This window comes from Hyperolius riggenbachi, chromosome 10 (genome assembly GCF_040937935.1).
Source record: "Hyperolius riggenbachi isolate aHypRig1 chromosome 10, aHypRig1.pri, whole genome shotgun sequence".
Lineage (NCBI taxonomy): Eukaryota > Metazoa > Chordata > Amphibia > Anura > Hyperoliidae > Hyperolius > Hyperolius riggenbachi.
The window spans coordinates 79626831-79643898 of record NC_090655.1 but is presented as its reverse complement, the minus strand read 5'-3'; the positions used below and the strand labels follow the sequence as shown (position 1 = coordinate 79643898).

General features: G+C 46.1%; 1 protein-coding gene across 1 annotated transcript in view; it reads left to right on the top strand.

Annotated features, from left to right (window-relative positions):
- Nucleotides 1-16455, top strand: part of STYK1 (serine/threonine/tyrosine kinase 1) — a 115631-nt gene extending 99176 nt beyond the window's left edge. Inside the window, exons 8-10 of the mRNA XM_068255050.1 lie at nt 413-453; nt 9993-10089; nt 15324-16455. Coding sequence (XP_068111151.1) covers nt 413-453; nt 9993-10089; nt 15324-15528 — 343 coding nt within the window. The 3' untranslated portion in view covers nt 15529-16455. The remainder of the gene's footprint in view (nt 1-412; nt 454-9992; nt 10090-15323) is intronic.
- The last annotated feature ends 613 nt before the right edge of the window (nt 16456-17068 follow it).

Genomic DNA, 17068 nt, shown 5'->3' with positions numbered 1-17068 from the left:
TGTGCAGTACAAGAAAATTTGCAGGTGCAATGCATTGGCGGCAGGCCAGGCGCCGAAAACAAAACTTAGCCGTGTGCAGGGATGCCAACTTATCCCTTTAAATATTGATACATCTAAGTAATGCAGGTTCTGGGGCTACTTGCACATAATTGGTGCCTAAACCGCATCTAATTAGCCACAAGATCTGTATAATTCATATGTGTCAGTATTTAAAGGGATGAGTTGGCAAACAGAGCCGCGGGGGGGGGGGGGCTGGAGCATCGTCCCAGGATGGTGAGGGCACAGGGCAGCTGCAGGAGGCTGCTAGAAACCTCAGGTAAGGGAAATGCTTTGTATGTGTCTGTTATGGTTCACTGTAATTACACCTTGCTCTTCATAATTTTATAACATTTCTTTTGTTGATTATTTTCAGATGGTCCTTTGGGATTTTACTTTATGAAATTATAACTTTAGGTAAGTGAAAGCCTCAATTTTTACTAATACAACAATTGCTATTAGTGATATCATCATTATTACTGTTTCTATCATTTGTTTCATGCATGGAGAGGAAGGGGTGTGGCCAGTGTTGCATATTTAACCCCCATTCTTTTCATTCGATTTAGTGTAATTATACAAAGGCCCTCATTCAATTCACTTTTCTCCAAAGTTTTCTCCTAGGAGATAATTTTTCATCTCCTGTTTAAAATAACTTTTCAGAACTCTGCAAATGAAATCGTATCAAAAAGTAGGTGAGAAAGTGCTGTCAAAATGACTCGGAGTAGGTATTTTCTTGCTGGTGGCTAGCGGTATTGACAGATATACACGTCAATACAAAACATGCTGTGAACAGTATTGATATGCATACACATCAATACTCTTCTGTACTGTATACTAGACCCTTGCGTGACACATTTTGGCAAGTTACAGAAAAAAAGGTTATGAAAATTCATTGGATCCCTTTTTGCACAAAAATCCAGGGGAAATTGAATGCCAGGGAGGTTAAAAGACATGTTACTGATAAAGTGTGAAAATGTCAAGACCCATATGCAATTTACTCTTTCTGCTAGGTAATCTTTTTGTATCTTGTCATGAAATGCTTCTTAAACAACCAGTAGGGAAGAAAATACTCAGAATAATTTTCATAGCATTTTTTCATGCACTTTTTCAAATGTAAAATGCGTAAAGGGAACCAGAGAGGAATGTGAATAAAAAATAGAACAAGGTTTTATACATACTTGGGGCTTCTTCCAGCCCCAACGCCGCCATCCTCAGCTTCCTGTATCGGCGGTACCGGGTCCCGTCACTTCCGGCGGACGCGGCCAATTGTCCGCATCACAGGGGCTCCCACCATACCCGTACGCATGAGGCTGCGCAGTAGGCAGCCTCATGCGTACGTATAAGGAGGGTGCCCCGTGTGATGCGGACAATTGGCCGCGTCTGCCGGCCGACTCGCGGCAATGACGGGACCCGGTACCGGCGGATCCAGGCAGCAGAGGACGGCAGCGTGGGAGCGATCCGTGCGTATGGGGCTGGAGGAAGCCCCAGGTATGTATAAGAGCTCCCCCCCCCCCCCCCCAACGTCTCTGGTTCTCTTTAAAGCTCGCCTGTGACTTTAGCTGACATGAAAATCAGATACTTGCCACGGGAGGGGGAATCAGGCTTTCTCTTGAGGACATTGCAGGGGTCCCCTGGCATTTTTCCTTCTAGTAAGTACCGCCTTGGCTCCTCTATAAAAATAAAGGCTAAATTGGGTGGGGGGGGTCATCAATCAATATAATAATACACCACTATGTGAATCAGTAACCTAAAGAGCCCTGTTATAGTCGAGCGCTATAATTGTGGAATCTATCATAAGAAACAGCAATGCATTCTACTAAAATAGGGAGCACTACAGAGGAAGAACATGAAAAGGGGGCTAAACAAGGAACCTATTACAGTTAAAAAGACGTTTTTAGCCACATCTTCTTTTAAAGACCGTGTCTCCTACCAGAGCTGGGACAAGGTCCTCCAGCAACCAAGGCTGAGAGTGACACAAAGTGCGCCCCCCCATCCCTCCCACCCCAGCCATCACACACTGATTGCTATTAGTATAAGAGGTGCCCCAGGGCCCCCAAAACCCCAACACCGTAATCTCTAGTTATCTGGCTTGTAGTCACTGCCATGTATCCCCTTTTCTTATTTCTCTCTGCTTCAAACACAATAGGGGAATGATAGCTGAGTGAGTTTTGCTCCCCCTCCTACACTGCGCCCTGAGGCTGGAGCCTCTCTCGCCTCTTCCTCGGCCTAGCCCTGCTTTCTGCAAAATAAATCCCCACTACCTCCACTAATGCAGGGTTCCTTGTAATCCAAACATTATTTGAAGGGTTTAGAAAGACTGCTCTATCTAGATCCTTATGAGGCTTACTCCATTCCTCTGTTGTAGAGCTGGCAGCCACCCCAAAAAGTAAAAAATAACAGTTACCTCCTTAGCTGTAACCCCGAGTCAGGCTTGGGCCGGATGTCTTTTTTGGTTACTAACGGCTTGATGAAATATATACATCACCAGTTTACAACCTATTTACACTTAAAGGATACGTCCAAGGTAATTTAAACATAAATATCCACATAACTGGAGCTTCATCCAGCCCCTGGCAGCCGTCCTGTGCCCTCGCCGCAGCTCCGGTGGCTCCCGGTCTTCTCCGCTGCAGATGCTGACCTTGCCCGGTCGGCTTCTTCTGCGCTCCACCGTACGGCTCACAAGGTCGCACTGACGTCATCCTGACTGTACTGCGCAGGCAGTCCTGATGACGTCAGCGCGATCACGTGAGCCGCAGAAAAAGCCGACCTGGAAGCCAACCTGGCAAGGTCAGCATCTGCAGTGGAGGAGACCGGGAGCCACCGGAACTGCGGCGAGGGCACAGGACGGCTGCCAGGGGCTGGAGGAAGCCCCAGGTAAGTGGATTTTTATTTTTAAATCACCTTGGACGTATCCTTTAAGGTGTTGCACCTCGTTGCATCCCCTTTCTGTCCAGCAAACTACATGGGGGTGGTAAAATTGGCCAATCAAAATTGAATGTGTGTACACACCCTTAATTTAATCTGAAAGATCAATATCGCCACATAGAATCTAGCAATTCTAATGAATTTTGTGAATCTAGTGGGATTTATACCTGCCCCTACAGAAACACCCCAGAGAATAGTTGAGGAGATTACTGATTGATTTCAGAGAGAAAAGGAAATTTGAAGTAGATTCTTTCAGTGTGATATGATCTACCTAAAATCAGTGGGTCCAGTTGAATCCAGGAATGTCTGGACTGAGCTGTGTTTTCATGAAATCATGTTGGCAAGCTTTGAATTTCCTTGTTCAGAATGTAATGGGTGTGACATTGCATGTAATAACACTCCAGTTTACACGGAGCGATAAGAACTGCAAACACAACGCTAGCTGTTGATAAGTTTAATATTCAGGTCATTCGGTTACTTTCAGTTCTGCCTTCTATTGAATACTTTTTATGCTAAAGTCCATGAAACCACTTCCTCCCTTCCATGGTGCACCTCAACTTTACTTCCTGCTCTGAACCATTAAACATCTCCCCCTCTTTCCTTTTAAATACAGTTAGTTCCTACCTCTTTAGTTTTCATGGGACTATAGCTTGCCTGCCTTTACCCCATACCAGAATATGCCTTAATTATGCATGCCTGGTACCTTTACTTACTTTTAGGCCTCTTTTCCACTAACTGTTTACAGGCAGTGAAATGCCTCTCAAACTCTCACAACTGCTCGCTGCTGCCTGGTAACTGCTCGCTGCTGCCTGGTAACTGCTTGCTGAGCACACAGCTCAACAGTCCATGGAAAAGAGGCCTTACTTTAGTACTATCATTTATTATCGACGTTAATACTCTTATTACTGAAAAATGACATTCAAAGAGTTAGAGGTAACTTTATCACATATTTTCTCCTACACCCTATGGGCGAACACCACCAACCCCCCCACCCCAAAAAAGGCCTTATTCAATTTACTAGGGATGGGACGAATCCACAATTTCTTCGAATCCGAATCTGGATCCGAATCTAAAAAGGTTCTCGAACATCTCGAACCTTTCGAATCCCGAATCTAACGAATCCTGCACATAAGAATTGTGCGATCCGTGGTATAGTTGCCCGCAGTATAGGTACCCAGGCATAGGTAGCGAGGTAAAGGTGCCTTCAGTATAGCTAGCTAGGTATGGGTGCCTTCAATATTGGTAGCTTTCAGTATAGGTAGCAAGGTATAGGGGCCTGCAGTATAGGTAGCAAGGTATATGGGCCTTCAGTATAGGTAGCAGGGTATATGGGCCTTCAGTATAGGTAGAGTGACCAGACGTCCCGGATTGCCCGGGACACGTCCCGGATTCGGGGTCCGCTGTCCCAGGCTTAATGAGGTCCCGGGAAACGTCCCGCTTTCAGCAGCGGGACGTCCCGGCCTCGGGACTCTGGCCACTCTCTCCTCAATGAACTGGCAGCGGCGTCTATAGACGCCGTGCCAGTTCATTGCCCGCAGCCCCGCTCCAGCCTCCTCTTCCGGTGTCTGTTTCCGACACCGGCAGGCGAGCAGGGCTACGGCAAGATGGCTGCCGAAGCCCTGTACAGGAGACCTATTTGTGTCACTAGTACAGGGCTTCGGGCGCCATCTTGCCGTAGCCCTGTCAGCGCGGGAGACCAGAGCAGGAGGAGGAAGATGGTCCCGGGACGGAGCAGCGCGCCAGAGGCCGGACACTTCTGCCAGGTGAGTAAATGCTTTCTTTTCCAGGTGAAATGTTTGCCCGCATTGTTTCTTTTCCAGGTGAAATGTTTGCCCGCATTGTTTCTTTTCCAGGTGAAATGTTTGCCCGCATTGTTTCTTTTCCAGGTGAAATGTTTGCCCGCATTGTTTCTTTTCCAGGTGAAATGTTTGCCCGCATTGTTTCTTTTCCAGGTGAAATGTTTGCCCGCATTGTTTCTTTTCCAGGTGAAATGTTTGCCCGCATTGTTTCTTTTCTGGCGAAATGTTTGCCCGCAGTGCGTTTCTTTTCTGGCGAAATGTTTGCCGCATTGCGTTTGTTTTCTGGTGAAATGTTTGGCCGCAGTGCGTTTCTTTTCTGGCGAAATGTTTGCCCGCATTGCGTTTCTTTTCTGGCGAAATGTTTGCCCGCAGTGCGTTTCTTTTCTGGCGAAATGTTTGCCCGCATTGCGTTTCTTTTCTGGCGAAATGTTTGCCCGCAGTGCGTTTCTTTTCTGGCGAAATGTTTGCCCGCATTGCGTTTCTTTTCTGGTGAAATGTTTGGCCGCAGTGCGTTTCTTTTCTGGTGAAATGTTTGCCCGCAGTGCGTTTCTTTTCTGGTGAAATGTTTGGCCGCAGTGCGTTTATTTTGTACTGACATGTTGCCCGCATTGCGTTTATTTTGTACTGACATGTTTGCCCGCATTGCATTTATTTTATACTGACATGTTGCCTATTGCGTTTATTTTCTGGTGTCCGGGGTAACTGTTACTGCATTTATTATTTAATGGTCATAGATGGCTATGTTTGCTGCTTTGTGTTTACGGTATACTATTAGCATCACACAGTTTCTGCACACCCATGATACAAAGTCTCGTTTGTCCACATCATGGCGTAAACACTGCTTTCTTATGCCTCGCTGTTACATCATTACGTTAGCTCCGCCCATACAATGTCATGACCACGCCCATTTTTTCGGCGCCCCTCCCCCAGTCTTCGCCGCTGCGTGCTCCTCACTCCTTCCCACTTTTCGCCGCGGCGCGCTGCGCACGCCGCCCCCCCCCCCCCCCACGCCCCCCCCCCCCCCGTCCCAGGTTGGACCCACAAAAATATGGTCACTCTAGTATAGGTAGCAGGGTATATGGGCCTTCAGTATAGGTAGCAGGGTATATGGGCCTTCAGTATAGGTAGCAGGGTATATGTGCCTTCAGTATAGGTAGGTAGCAGGGTATAGAGGCCTTCAGTATCGGTAGCAAGGTACATGTGCTTTCAGTATCGGTAGCAAGGTATAGGGGCCATCAGTATAGGTAGCACAGTACATGTGCTTTCAGTATTGGTAGGTAACTAGGTGTAGGGGCCTTCAGTATCGGTAGCAGGGTATATGTGCCTTCAGTATAGGTAGCAGGGTATATGTGCCTTCAGTATAGGTAGGAAGGTAGGTAAAGGGACCTTCAGTATAGGTAGCAGGGTATAGGGCCTTAAGTATAGGTAGGTGGTATGTAGGTAGGTATAGGGGCCTTTAGGTAGGTAGGTAGGTAGGTAAAGGGACCTTCAGTATAGGTAGCAGGGTATAGGGCCTTAATTATAGGTAGGTATGTAGGTAGGTATAGGGGCCTTTAGGTAGGTAGGTAAAGGGACCTTCAGTATAGGTAGCAGGGTATAGGGCCTTAAGTATAGGTAGGTATGTAGTTAGGTAGCAGGGTATAGGGGCCTTTAGGTAGGTAGGTAGGTAGGTAGGTAAAGGGACCTTCAGTATAGGTAGCAGGGTATAGGGCTTTAAGTATAGGTAGGTATGTAGGTAGGTAGGTATAGGGGCCTTTAGGTAGGTAGGTAGGTAGGTAGGTAAAGGGACCTTCAGTATAGGTAGCAGGGTATAGGGCCTTAAGTATAGATAGGTATGTAGGTAGGCAGGTATAGGTGCCTTTAGGTAGGTAGGTAGGTATAGGGGGCCTGTAGGTAGGTGGGTAGGTAGGTAGGTATTGAGGCCTGTAGGTAGATATAGTGGCCTGTAGGTAGGTAGGTAGGTATAGGGGCCTTTAGGTAGGTAGGTAGGTATAGGGGCCTTTAGGTAGGTATAGGGGCCTTTAGGTAGGTAGGTAGGTACGTATAGGGGGCCTTTAGGTAGGTATAGGGGCCTTTAGGTAGGTATAGGGGGCCTTTAGGTAGATATAGGGGCCTGTAGGTAGGTGGGTATAGCGGCCTGTAGGTAGGTGGGTATAGCGGCCTGTAGGTAGGTAGGTAGGTATAGCGGCCTGTAGGTAGGTATAGTGTCCGGTAGGTAGGTAGGTATAGGTGCCTTTAGGTAGGTAGGTACGTATAGGGGGCCTGTAGGTAGGTGGGTAGGTAGGTATTGAGGCCTGTAGGTAGGTATAGTGGCCTGTAGGTAGGTAGGTAGGTAGGTATAGGGGCCTTTAGGTAGGTATAGGAGGCCTTTAGGTAGATATAGGGGCCTGTAGGTAGGTGGGTATAGCGGCCTGTAGGTAGGTAGGTAGGTATAGCGGCCTGTAGGTAGGTATAGTGGAGCTGGGAAAAAAGGGCGCATGCCGCTAGTGGACAAAAAGGGCGCCGCCATTCACTCCCATAATAAATAGCGTTTAATGGGCGCCGGGTAGGAAAAAAGGGCGCCGGAGCTAAATAAAGTTTATAAACGGCGCCAGGAGCTAAATAAAGTTTACAAACGGCGCCCGGAGCTGTTTAATGATTTATAACTGAACTTGTGGTGATTTACGTTTATAAAATGCACCCGTGCCGAATAACGTTTATGAAAATACTAAACATATTTATCTTATTTAAATAATTAAAACATTATTTAAAGTTTTATCCCTTACTGTTTGTAAAACATTATTATTCACAAAATAAAGCGATCAGTACGTAACGTAAATTGCAAAATATTTTTTTAATCCACAATTAGTAAAACATAATTATCCACATAATAAAGGGGGGTCTTAGGTTTAGGCACCAACAGGGGGGTCTTAGGTTTAGGCACCAACAGGGGGGTCTTAGGTTTAGGCATTAACAGGGGGGTCTTAGGTTTAGGCACCAACAGGGGGGTCTTAGGTTTAGGCATTAACAGGGGGGTCTTAGGTTTAGGCATTAACAGGGGGGTCTTAGGTTTAGGCACCAAGAGGGGGGTCTAGGGGTTAGGGGTAGGTACAGGGAGGGTTACTTAGGCACCAACAGGGGGGTCTTAGGTTCAGGCACCAACAGGGGGGTCTTAGGTTTAGGCACCAACAGGGGGGTCTTAGGTTTAGGCACCAACAGGGGGGTCTTAGGTTTAGGCACCAACAGGGGGGTCTTAGGTTTAGGCACCAACAGGGGGGTCTTAGGTTTAGGCACCAACAGGGGGGTCTTAGGTTTAGGCACCAACAGGGGGGTCTTAGGTTTAGGCACCAACAGGGGGGTCTAGGGGTTAGGGGTAGGTACAGGGAGGGTTACTTAGGCACCAACAGGGGGGGTCTTAGGTTTAGGCACCAACAGGGGGGTCTTAGGTTTAGGCACCAACAGGGGGGTCTTAGGTTTAGGCACCAACAGGGGAGTCTAGGGGTTAGGGATAGGTACAGGTAGGGTTCTGTGTAAGAGTAGGCTTAGGTATAGTTTTAGTAAAATTTTAGTAATAATTACTAATGTATTACAACACTTATTACGAACGTAGTTATATTTATATCATCTTTATAAACAATATTTTCAGATTTTATTATAAGAACAAACCATAAATGACTGTTATTCACAATAATATACAATTATAACAATTAAACATATATTATTGGTTTTTTTATAAACGTAATTATAAGTTTAACTTTTGAAACAGGGAAGATTAACGTTTTCACAATTTCCGATTTCATAAACATTATTTAATGATTTATAATTTTGTTAAACATTATTTGTAAACGAAATATAGCACACTACATTTATAAACCCTATTAATGATTAATTATTATTTAGAGTTTACACCCCGCGCCCTTTTTGTCCAGGCGCCCTTTTTGTACGTACGCAGGTATAGTTGCCTGTAGGTAGGTATAGTGTCCGGTAGGTAGGTAGGTATAGGTGCCTTTAGGTAGGTAGGTACGTATCGGGGGCCTGTAGGTAGGTGGGTAGGTAGGTATTGAGGCCTGTAGGTAGGTATAGTGGCCTGTAGGTAGGTAGGTAGGTATAGGGGCCTTTAGGTAGGTAGGTAGGTAGGTATAGGGGCCTTTAGGTAGGTAGGTAGGTACGTATAGGGGGCCTGTAGGTAGGTGGGTAGGTAGGTATTGAGGCCTGTAGGTAGGTATAGTGGCCTGTAGGTAGGTAGGTAGGTATAGGGGCCTTTAGGTAGGTAGGTAGGTATAGGGGCCTTTAGGTAGGTATAGGGGCCTTTAGGTAGGTAGGTAGGTACATACGTATAGGGGGCCTTTAGGTAGGTATAGGGGGCCTTTAGGAAAGGTATAGGGGCCTGTAGGTAGGTAGGTAGGTATAGCGGCCTGTAGGTAGGTAGGTATAGCGGCCTGTATTTAGGTAGGTAAGGATAGTAACCGGTAGGTAGAACCCCCCCCGCCCCCCGTGCCTCCTCCGCTCACCACCAACCCCCCCCACGGCCCCCTCCGTCCCCCGTGCCTCCATCTGCTCACCCCTGCATAAGAATCTACTCACCTTTCCCGTGGAGCGCAGAGTGGCAGACCTCTTCGTTACTTCCCTGTTCCCTCTAGTGGCCGGACCGGCTCTTACTGATGATGTCATTGTAAGAGCCGGTCACTAGGGGGAACCAGGAAGTCAGCGAGAGGTCTGCCGCTCTGCGCTCCGCTATGGATAGGTGAGTTGATACAGTATGCGGGCGGGCGGAGGAGGCGCGGGGGGGTCGGAGGAGGACAAGTGCAAGCGGCGGATGCGCGGCGATGCAGCGTCGGGATTCGGCGGATTCGTATAGTGGAAAATGGCGTCGGGATTCGAATCCACAAATCTCGAATATTTCCTAATATTCGATGGATTCGTGGATTCGCAGGATTCGTCGTCCCACCCCTACAATTTACATTTTCTCTTAAGTTTTCTCCTAGGTGATATTTCATATCTTATCAATAAAATGGCTCCAGCAAGCAAGAAAATAATTTCAACAGTACCTTTTCATCTATTTTTTTTTTTAGTACTTTTTAATTGCAGGCCCATATGCTATTCAGCTTTTTATCCCGAGTTTTCTCTTAAGGAGATCATTTTTGATCACCTCTTTAAAGGGACCCTTAACCACTTTATGACAACCTGACTTATAAAAACGTCCTGCTAGAGCTAATGCTTTTCTTGTCACACAAATATTTGCCTTTCTTTTAGGTGCTCCTCCATATCCAGAGGTTCCTCCTTCGAGTATCCTGCAGCACTTACAGCGGGGTAACATCATAAAGAGACCTTCTACCTGCAAACAGACTTTGTAAGTAACCATCTCAAATTCTTATTATACCATTGCTTTCAAATAACCCGTCTAAGTGTTCTTGGATTGTTGGCAGTGTTATGTTATGAATTTTATCTTTCTACCATGATACCAATAGGAAGCAGATGGTTTCGGTGCTCAGCACTAAAGCTGGGTGCTGCTGTAGCAGTAATGCTAAAGTGCACGGGCCATGTAAGGGCAATTCGGTCTTCCAGCGATTGCCTGACCCTGAATTATTACTCCCTCCGAGTTACTACGATTAAGGGGGGGGGGGGGGGGGGAATAGTATTTAACACTGCCTGGAATTTGAGCAGCAGCAGGGTGAGTAGTTAATTAACAGACCCTGCGCCCAATTCACCAGCGGCATACCTATACGTATGCATAGATAGATCTCAGGGTCTGTTTACACAATGACGGAACCAGCCACATTTTCCAGCATATCAAATTCCCTGTACCTGCTCCAGTGGTTTGTTGAGTGTATCAAAGTATAGCATATATCGGATGTAGGGTATCACATCAGCGATCTGTAACAACTGTGCAAGTCATAGTTACATAGTTATTTTGGTTGAAAAAAGACATACGTCCATCGAGTTCAACCAGTACAAAGTACATCTCCAGCCTGCTCCCTCACATATCCCTGTTGATCCAGAGGAAGGCGAAAAAACCCTTACAAAGCATGGTCCAATTAGCCCCAAAAGGGAAAAATTCCTTCCTGACTCCAGTAGTAAGTACCGCCTAGGCTCCTCTATATAAAGAAAGGCTAAATTGGGGGGTGGGGGTTTGTTATCAATTAATATAATAATAAACCACTATGTGAAGCAGTAACCTAAAGAGCCCTGTTATAGTCGTGCGCTATAATTGTGGAATCTATCATAAGAAACAGCAATGCATTCTACTAAAATAGGGAGCACTACAGAGGAAGAACATGAAAAGGGGGCTAAACAAGGAAATGTTGATTAGTCAGAAATGTTGATTACAATCTCGCAACAGGATAAACTCTTATCTGGTAAAAACCTACCTTGTGATCAGGCCCACAGAAAAGCATGGGCAGAAGACCTGCTGTGAACATATTTGTAAAAAATATTTGAACAAAACACATTCCCATCCCCACCTCCAATCACATTCCTGCCATTCCCCACCTCCAAACACATTGCCACCATGCCCCACCTCCAATCACATTCCTGCCATGCCCCACCTCCAATCACATTCCCACCATGCCCCACCTCCAATCACATTCCCACCATGCCCCACCTCCAAACACATTCCCACCATGCCCTACCTCCAATCACATTCCTGCCATGCCCCACATCTAATCACATTCCTGCCATGCCCCACATCTAATCACATTCCCAACATGATCCACCTCCAATCACATTCCCGCCATGCCCTACCTCCAATCACATTCCTGCCATTCCCCACCTCCAAACACATTCCCACCATGCCCCACCTCCAATCACATTCCTGCCATGCACCACATCTAATTACATTCCCAACATGATCCACCTCCAATCACATTCCCGCCATGCCCTACCTCCAATCACATTTCCGCCATGACCCATCTCCAATCACATTTCCGCCATGCTCCACCTACAATCACATACCCGCCATACCCCCCCTCCAATCACATTCCCGCCATACCATCAGTAGAGATGGCCCGAACCTCCGATTTTCGGTTTGTGAACCCCGAACGTGTACTTCCGCAAAAGTTCGCGAACCTGCGAACTTCCCCGAACAGCAATAGACTTCAATGGGGAGGCGAACTTTGAAAACTAGAAACATTTATGCTGGCCACAAAAGTGATGGAAAAGATGTTTGAAGGGGTCTAACACCTGGAGGGGGGCATGGCGGAGTGGGATACATGCCAAAAGTCCCTGGGAAAAATCAGGATTTGACGCACAGCAGCGTTTTAAGGGTAGAAATTGCATTTTATTGCTAAATTGGAGGCCTAAAGTGCTTTAAAACATCTTGCATGTTGTGTATACATCAATCAGGTAGTGTAATTGGTGTACTGCTTCACACTGACAGACTAAACTCACTGTATAACGCACCGCAAACAGCTGTTTGTGTAGTGACGGCCGTGCTGGACTGGTGCGCACCATGGCCAGAGTGCAGGCGATGGCGTTCAAGCCCATATGGTCAGGCTGAGGTAGCTGAATGACAGAACAGTGACTGAGTGTTCAGCTGATCGAATTTGGCCTGTCCACAATGAAGCAACAACCTTATTATCTATCTTCTTGGGTCAGGTGTGCCCCCCAACCCCAACACACTCATATAGCCAGCGGTCATTGCTTCATTGTGATATGCAAGCCCCTTCACCGCAGCAAGGTAACGATCACGACGGGGAATTGACACACGTGCTAGCCTTAAAAATTCAGGAATCCGCCTGGAGTCCTGGACACTGTTGGTGGTGGCGGAGAAGGCAGTTAAGCGGCCTGCCGGCAGAGATGCTGTGTGGCGACCGACTTATTCTTGGGGCAGGCAGTCACACAGCCTGCAGGCAGAGATGCTGTGTGTGGGGACTGACTTAGTCTTCGGGCAGGCCTGAGCGTGCTTTGCAGACCAGGCATCCATGGTCAGATGGACCCTTGACCCAACACTGTGTGCCAGAGATGTCATCACTTGCCTTTCAACATCACAGTACAGTTTAGGTATCGCCTTTTTTGAGAAATAATTCAGCCTGGTATCTTCCACTGCGGTGTGTGGCTTTGCTTTTGTGTGCTGCTTTTCCTCAGGTGGTCATCCCATTGCAGTTTGTGCTTTGTAACCATGTGCCTTCGTAAGGTAGTTGTCCCTACGCGGGTCTTGGTCTTTCCACGGCTCAATTTTCAGTTGCAGAGAGTACAGATGGCATTGCTCTCATTTGAGGCAGACACACAAAAAAATGTCCACACCGCTGAGCCCTGTGATGATGGCACTTTGGTGATGGCTGCTGACAGTGTTAAGTGGGGTGCCAGAATCAGAGCAGGAGGAGGAAGATATGTCACGCTTCTGTGCGGAAGCTGAGAAAGATGAGGTGTTCTGTGTTACATAGTCAACTACGTCCTGACAATATTGGGGGTTGATGGCACGTGCCTTCTTCTGTACACTGTACTTTGGTTGAGGGCCACACGAAATCACGTCAGCGCGACCTCGAACAGACCTGCCAGGTGGCCTGCCTCTGGCTCTACCTTTTGTTTTGTCCATATTGGGGGGATGAAGTGAAAGGTATGCACTGACTTGACTAATACAATGTATGGTTACACAGGTGCAGTGAACAGGTTGCAGTGACTGCTGGTACAACAATGTGCGGTTACACAGGTTGCAGTAACTGCTGGTACAACAATGTGCGGTTACACAGGTGCAGTGAACAGTTTGCAGTGACTGCTGGTACAACAATGTGTGGTTACACAGGTGCAGTTAACAGGTATGCACGGACTGGTATATAAAACAGTGTGTGGTCACACAGGTGCAGTGAACAGGTATGCAGTGACTGGTATTACAAATGTGCAGCTGTCACACACACAGGTACCGTGAACAGGTGCAGCGACTGGTGGTGGTATATAAAACTGCGTGCGCTCACATAGGTAGGTAGGTGCACTGAACAGGTGGGTATGCAGTGATTGTTATTACAAATGTGCAACTGTCTCACACACACACACACACACACACACACACACACACACACACACACGTACCGTGGACAGGTGCAATGACTGGTGGTATTAACAATGCGTGCGCTCACGTAGGTAGTTAGGTAGATGAACAGGTGCAGTGATTGGGATTACAAATATGCAGCTGCCTGTCACACACACAGGTAGTCACTGAATGTGCTGGACCTGGCAGTGGCACAGTAGGAATTACCCCCAAGGGGCCAAAGGCCAGCTGCGACTGACTGACAGGGCTGTATATAATGCAAGTGGGCCACAAAAAAAAAATAGATCACAAGAACAAGATTAGCTCTCAAAAGAGCTGTTGAGGGGTGCTTTTTTAGCAATAAAGATCAGCAAGGAGCAAGCTAACAAGCCTACAAGAGCCTAACTAAGCTTTCCCTATATCTCTCTCTGCAGCAGCTCTCCCTTCTCTAATTACTGCAGGCACACGAGTGAGTGAAATGCCTGACGCTGCCTGCCTTTTATAAAGGGGGGGGGGGCCTCCAGGAGGGAGTGTAGCTTGATTGGCTACAATGTGCCTGCTGACTGTGATGTAGAGGGTCAAAGTTGATCCTAATGATGTAGTATAGGGGCGAATCGAAATTCAGAAAAAGTTAGCAGTTCTCCGCGATCGCGAACCACGGAAGTTCGCCGATTCCCGTTCGTCGGCGAACCGTTCGGGCCGACTTTTCCTCTCCGATGCCTAACCATCAGTCTTGTGAACCATAAAATGTTTGTAAACCAAAGGCATTTTCTTTTTCAGATTACACCTTTTCTTTCTGTCATCATTACTTTTTTTTATCAGCAATTGGAAATAGTCGATGCCATAAGTTAAATTGTGTACACAAGCTATACTAAATTTGTCAGTGACAATGCCTAACGCTAACCTCCCCACTCCTTTGACTAACACTACCCTCTTCTCTGCCTAACACTAACCTCTTCTCTCTCATGCATAGCACAAACTTTTCCTCTCCGATGCCTAACTCTAAATTTCCATCTCCGATGCCTACACAAGCTATACTAAATTAGTCAGTGGCATCTCCTCTCCAATACTTAACACTAACCTCCCCACTCCTTTGACTAAAACTATCCTCTTCTCTTCCTAACACTAAACTCTTCTGTCTCATACATAACACTAACTTTTCCTCTCCGATGCCTAACTCTAAATTTCCATCTCCAATGCCTAATGCTAACCCTCCCCTCTCTTCTGCCTAACACTAACTTTTGCTGTAATCTGGTTTACACTAACCTCCCCCTCTCCTGTGCCTGACACTAACCTTCCCTCTCCAATGCCTAACACTAACTTCTGCTCAATTCTGCCTAGCACTACCATCCTCTCTGCCTAACACTAACATCTCCTCTACTCGGCCTAACACTATCCTTCCCTCTCCTCTTCGATTTCTAACACTAAAGGCTAGTGCTGTGCATAGGAGAGGAGAGGTTAGTGTTAGGCAGAGGAGAGATGCAAATAAGTAAGTAGGCAGATGAGCTAATACATAACTATTACATATTCCTTACTGCAATAATTATTCACTAAGCCTCTTGCGGTCTTTATTTCTGAGGTTGTAACACTTACAGATGACCTTTCTACCTTCTACTTTACAGGTATAACATAATGAAAGCATGTTGGGCGTGGAAGGCGTCTGATAGGATTTCCCTTCCAGAACTGTGTAAGCGCTTGGAAATCGGGAAGAAAGCCTCCAATGATAGGACGGTGTTACAGATCCCAGAACTGGTAGTGCCAGAGCTCTACCAGGGTGTGGCTGGGACAGAGACTCTCAAAATGGAGACGGATTACACTGTCCTCTAACTGCAAGGTCTTCACTATTCCAGGATGGGTTATGGAGAAACTTGACATTATTTATTTTTGTGAATCTTTACTTTTTATATAAGAAAGTCTATTTTGGGAATCCGAATCTGAGCATAGAAGACACATAAACAAGGACTCTACCCTAATCATGGAAATGTTACATTAACATTTTCTAAACCGTTGCCAATGGTCTCCTGACAGTGAGGGAAAGACCGCCCTGTATTCCTGTTACCACCGATGGTCATCGGAGGATGCTGATATCTGCTGTCACATTTCTGTGATTTTATTATTTGTTTTTAATTCAAAACTTTGTTTACAATTTTATATTTATATGTTTTATCTAGACTGGAAAAGGAAGATGGTTAAAAAAGTTGTACAATGTTATATGAATGTTAAAATTAAAGGGGACTTCCACTTTTTTGCTAAAATGAACCCTGTTGCTGAATAGTAATATTTTCTTGAACAATCATTAATCTGCTTCTACAAGGGCCATCTCCATTATAAATGAAACCTGCTGTAAATATATATATTTTTGTTTTAATCACGAAAATATGAAATATCACAAATGGAAATGTAATTTATGTATCCACGCACTGGTAGGACTGGCAAGCTTTCCACTTACCAGAGAAGGCAGTTTGGCTTTAGTACAGCATAGCTTCATAGAGAGGAAAAGAATTGTGTTATCGGTGACCAGGTCTGTGGACTTTGCTTTTGCAGTGTTTGAGACCTGGCTTCTGCCACAGTAAAGTGACACTCCCTTCTCCTCACAAAATATTACCAAGCAGTGGTGTGGGTGGTCGAGCAAATCAACTATAAACACTATGGGCTCGATTCACAAAGCGGTGCTAACCCAGTTAGCATGCCTAAAAGACTTTAGGCATGATAACCATTGCACCATGCTGGTGAAAAGCCAGTTAAGGCGTGATAAGTTTAGGTGTGATAAGTTTAGGTGTGATAAGTTTAGGCATGCTAAGTTTAGATAAGTTTAGATCGCTTGCAAAGTCCCGCACGCAAAGCAGCGCCATTAAACTTTATACAAAGTGCACCAGTCTTTGCTAGCGTAAAACTTTTGATCAGCTGTGCACTGCGGTGCTAACGCAGTTGGCGCTTAAACTTATCATGCCTAAACTTATCACACCTAAACTTATCATGCCTAAACTTATCACACCTAAACTTATCACACCTAAACTTATCATGCCTAAACTGAGTTTAGGCATGATAAAGGGCTTTTCACCAGCGTGCTAACTGTTAGCACCGCTTTGTGAATCAAGCCCTATGGGCCTGATTCACAAAGCGGTGCTAACAGTTAGCACGCTGGTGAAAAGCCCTTTATCATGCCTAAACTCAGTTTAGGCATGATAAGTTTAGGTGTGATAAGTTTAGGTGTGATAAGTTTAGGCATGTTAAGTTTAGGTGTGATAAGTTTAGGCATGATAAGTTTAAGCACCAACTGGGTTAGCACCGCAGTGCACAGCTGATCAAAAGTTTAGCGCTAGCAAAGTCTGGTGCACTTCGCATAGAGTTTAATGGTGCTGCTTTG